The sequence below is a fragment of the Carassius auratus genome, chromosome 24 (assembly GCF_003368295.1).
Source record: "Carassius auratus strain Wakin chromosome 24, ASM336829v1, whole genome shotgun sequence".
NCBI lineage: Eukaryota > Metazoa > Chordata > Actinopteri > Cypriniformes > Cyprinidae > Carassius > Carassius auratus.
Window position 1 is genome coordinate 1669193 of NC_039266.1, and position 3957 is coordinate 1673149.

Genomic DNA, 3957 nt, shown 5'->3' on the forward strand with positions numbered 1-3957 from the left:
CAATTTTAATAGCATCATAACTGAATGATAAAGCAGACACATCTGTTCTTGTATGAAGCACACAAAGCAGAGCAGATGCAGATGCGAGCGACTGAAGCTGGATGTGGAGAATGAAGGAGTCGCTCATGTGCTTTTAGTCTCCATGTGAGACATGAGTGAGAAGAGCAGCAGATCTACTCTGAACACTGCTGTCTCGTCACGTGTCCAGTGAGCGCAGGCTGACCGCTCCGTGTGGCCTCACAGCTCACTGAGACGCTCTCCATCCACTCCTGCTCAGAGAGAGTCAGGCTGCTGCTCCAGCTGTACAGACCGTCCTTCTCCAGGAGCCCAGCGCTGCTCTCCTGAGACCTGCTGCTCCCGTCCACCTTCCAGCTCAGGCTCCAGTCTGACGGGAAGCCCTTGCTGGCCACACACACCAGTGTCGCTGTCTTCTTTGAGGAGATCTCTGCACTGGAGGGCGGCAGGACGCTCACTTTAGGACGAGTGACGCCTGACAAACACACAACACTCACCTCAGTCAGGAACAAAGCTTTTCTCTACTTTCAGATTCATAGAAAATATATATGAACAATTAATACAGTGATGATTTTATTAGTCATTTTAGCAATATTAAACTGCAAGTCAACTGAATAAATTTTTACAAAATTGTGATCAGTAAAGCAATGAAAGTTTGGTGAAATATATTGATTTAAAGACACATTCTTTCACAGAGACACAACTTCAATGACGGTCCCTTTGATTAAAATCATTAAAGATCAGATGTGGAGAAAACAGAATAGAAAATCGTAAATTTTTGATGGCAGGATGAGAAAATTGGGTACAAAATTTAAAGTTTTGGTATTTAATTTAACAAATATTAAAAATAAATTAAAGTAAAAATAATTTCCAGATTGAAAATATCTGCAGGCTTTACTTGAAAATCAGCACACTAATCTGAAAATATAAGTTTAATTACGGTCAGAAATGTTCAAGTAAAATGAAAATTGTGTCATAATGACAAACTAATTTTTAACATTTAGAATTTAATTAACAAAGAAGAAAAAAGAGCTGAAGCTCTGAAAAGTCATCAGATTAAGTTGAAATAACAGAAATGATTATAGTTCAATGGATGAAAACAAAAATGCCATGACAATCAAAACCATCTTTACAATGTTAAACATTGTGTGAACTAAAAATACAAATATATATAAATATAAAAATACAAAAGCATGCATAATTTCTATAGCGTAACAAAGTGTTTGTCAGTCAGTTGTTGTATTAATAATGAAATGATGATTGACTTACTGCCAACATCCAGTTTGGTGCCGCTGCCGAAAGTCCACCACAGTGATACAAACTAATAGAGCAGCTGAACAAAAACCTCCTGAACGCTTCACTAACTGAACAAACACACATCAACTGAGTCTCCAACAAACACACACTCACAGCACACATCACCTGCATTTACTTCATCTGTCTTATTACTAAAACATCAACCTCAATTATTGAAAGAAATTCACTTTTATATCAAGTGTGACGTGACTCACAATCAAACTCAGTTGATTCAGTGATTGACAGAGACACGTGTGATGATCCTCATGTCTGGAAAAACCTGCACAACATCCACGGATTTGACATCAAATTAATGAATTAACATTAATCATGTTTCTATCAAACTACAGTCAAAAATATTCTCAGAGTCTTACAGGAGAAAATTAATAGTAATTGTATTTTGTGTCTGTTAATGAGCGACTGTCTCCAGGTAAATGATGTGAGTGTGTTTGCATATTGATCAGATGCTTCAGTGCTCTGAGAGTGTTTATAGTGCTGTGAGTTTAACACTTCATCACTGACACACACAACAATCTTCATCAACATGACCTTCATCATCATCTTCATCTGGACTCTCACAGCGTTTGCTCAAGGTTTTGGAGCACAAGTTTGATATCAATTCATTTCTTCAAGTATATTGACAAAGTTTTGAGTTGATTTTCTTCTTGTTGTGTGTTTCAGAGTGTAGAGGACAGATCAGCGTCACTCAGAGTCCCTCAACGACAGCAGCTCAACCAGGAGAAACAGTGAAGATCAACTGTAGAACCAGCACAGATGTGTACAGGAATCTCTTTGGGACACACTTTCTTAGCTGGTACTTACAGAAACCTGGAGAAGCTCCTAAACGCCTGATTTATGAAGCAAGCACCCTCCAGTCAGGAACTCCATCTAGATTCAGTGGCAGTGGATCTAACAGTGATTTCACTCTGACCATCAGTGGAGTCCAGACTGAAGATGCTGGACATTATTACTGTCAGAGTTTCCACTGGCCGGGTAGCACTAGGCTGTTCACACAGTGATTGTGAGTGTTACAAAAACCTGTGTCAGTCAGAGTCACAGTGACTGAACTGATGCTGCAGCTGATCAAACACTATCACTCACTACTGACACACAGAGACCAAACACAGAACTACACATGAGCTCACAACTGAGTTAGGACTCACATCAGCTCTATTAGACTCAGATCTGTCCTGGGACAGACGGGTTTGACTCAATTATGCTTTGATTTTGTGATGAATTGATATCAAATCAATCCAAAAACACACAAATGTTTTCTCTCTTACAGTTTGTTAGTTTTATGTTTTTTTTAGTACTTACAATCATACTGATAAACTGCTTTATGTTATGAAACTATCACTCAATCTTCATAACTGTCTCATCAGTGCATGAGCAGAAGTGAAAGTGTTTCAGTTCAGAGCGTTGAACCGATCAAACAGTGAAACTGTGAGTTTGAGCTGAAATCAGATTTGCATTGACAGCTTTAGTGATTCTGATGGTCTCAGAATAGAGCAGCTCCGTCTCCAGAGACCATGTTCAAACCCCAAGAGCTTCAGTTCACATTTACTGCTAAACACAGCTGTTCTCAACTATTACAATCCATCAGCAGCAGCTGAAACTTTAGTGAAGGAAGGACACACTGATCAATGATGCAGTCGAACACAAATGGAAGGCGTTCAGAAGCTTTATTGAATGAACAGCAATGGCAGCACATTGAAAGACTGCTTGAGTATTGAGCTGTAAATCAGGAGACTGCTGTGAATCCTGCTGCTCTTCACTGGAGAAACATCAGCACTCGGAGCTCTTGAGGAACGAGGTCTCGTGATCAGCTCCGTCATGTGTTACTCTGCAGACGAAGCGCTCGCCGGCTTCCCAGCGTGCTTTGCTGAGGCTCAGGACGCTGCTGCGGCTGTAGCGTCCGTCCCGCTCGCTCTCTGCGCTGGTCTGAACCCCCTCGGTGACCTCTGACCCGTCCAGCGTCCAGCTCTTTTACAAAAACAGCCTCATTTTAAATGTCTCTTGATGCATGAACATTAGTTCATTCTAAATAAAATAAAAAAAAGTAAATTAAAATTAAAATTTATCTATTAATCACATTTTCATTAGACATCCTAAGCTTAGAGACCAGGACAACTAGATAAGCCCCAGAGAGACACCCCCATCTAAGACCACGTCACCTAGACGGCCATCGGCACAAGACCACGGGAACCAGTCGAGTCCTCTGCACAATCTGACTTCGCTGCTGCTTAGAATTAAACTGCTTGTCAACTTGATTGCACAGATACTAAACGAACTGAACTGAGCTGGATGATGACATCACTAAATCAATAATGAACTGACTTAAACTGAAAATTGAATGTTTACTGTTTGCATTATCACACACTGTTTTTCCTTTTTAATACTCTAAAACTGTCTGCATTGTTAAAAGTGCTATAGAAATAAAGGTGTCTTTACTTTGGTTTCTAAATGATCATGCATTTCTCAATGCATTGGTAATAATTAAAGCAGGTTTAATAATAGATTTTTGTTTGCAACTCAATTGTTTGAATCACCAAAAAGCCTGAAGCTTCAGACACTTGACTCCATGTTTTTGACTCATAACAGGAGAAGAGATCCTAAACACTGTTATGATTTATGTGCGTATGTTAT

General features: G+C 39.7%; 1 gene segment (V, D, J or C); it reads right to left on the reverse strand.

Annotated features, from left to right (window-relative positions):
• On the reverse strand, positions 1-1434 carry LOC113041811 (Ig lambda chain C region-like). The segment is given in 3 exon segments: positions 1-490; positions 1285-1336; positions 1426-1434. Coding segments are annotated over 3 exon segments (378 nt in total).
• Between the last annotated feature and the right edge of the window lie 2523 nt (positions 1435-3957).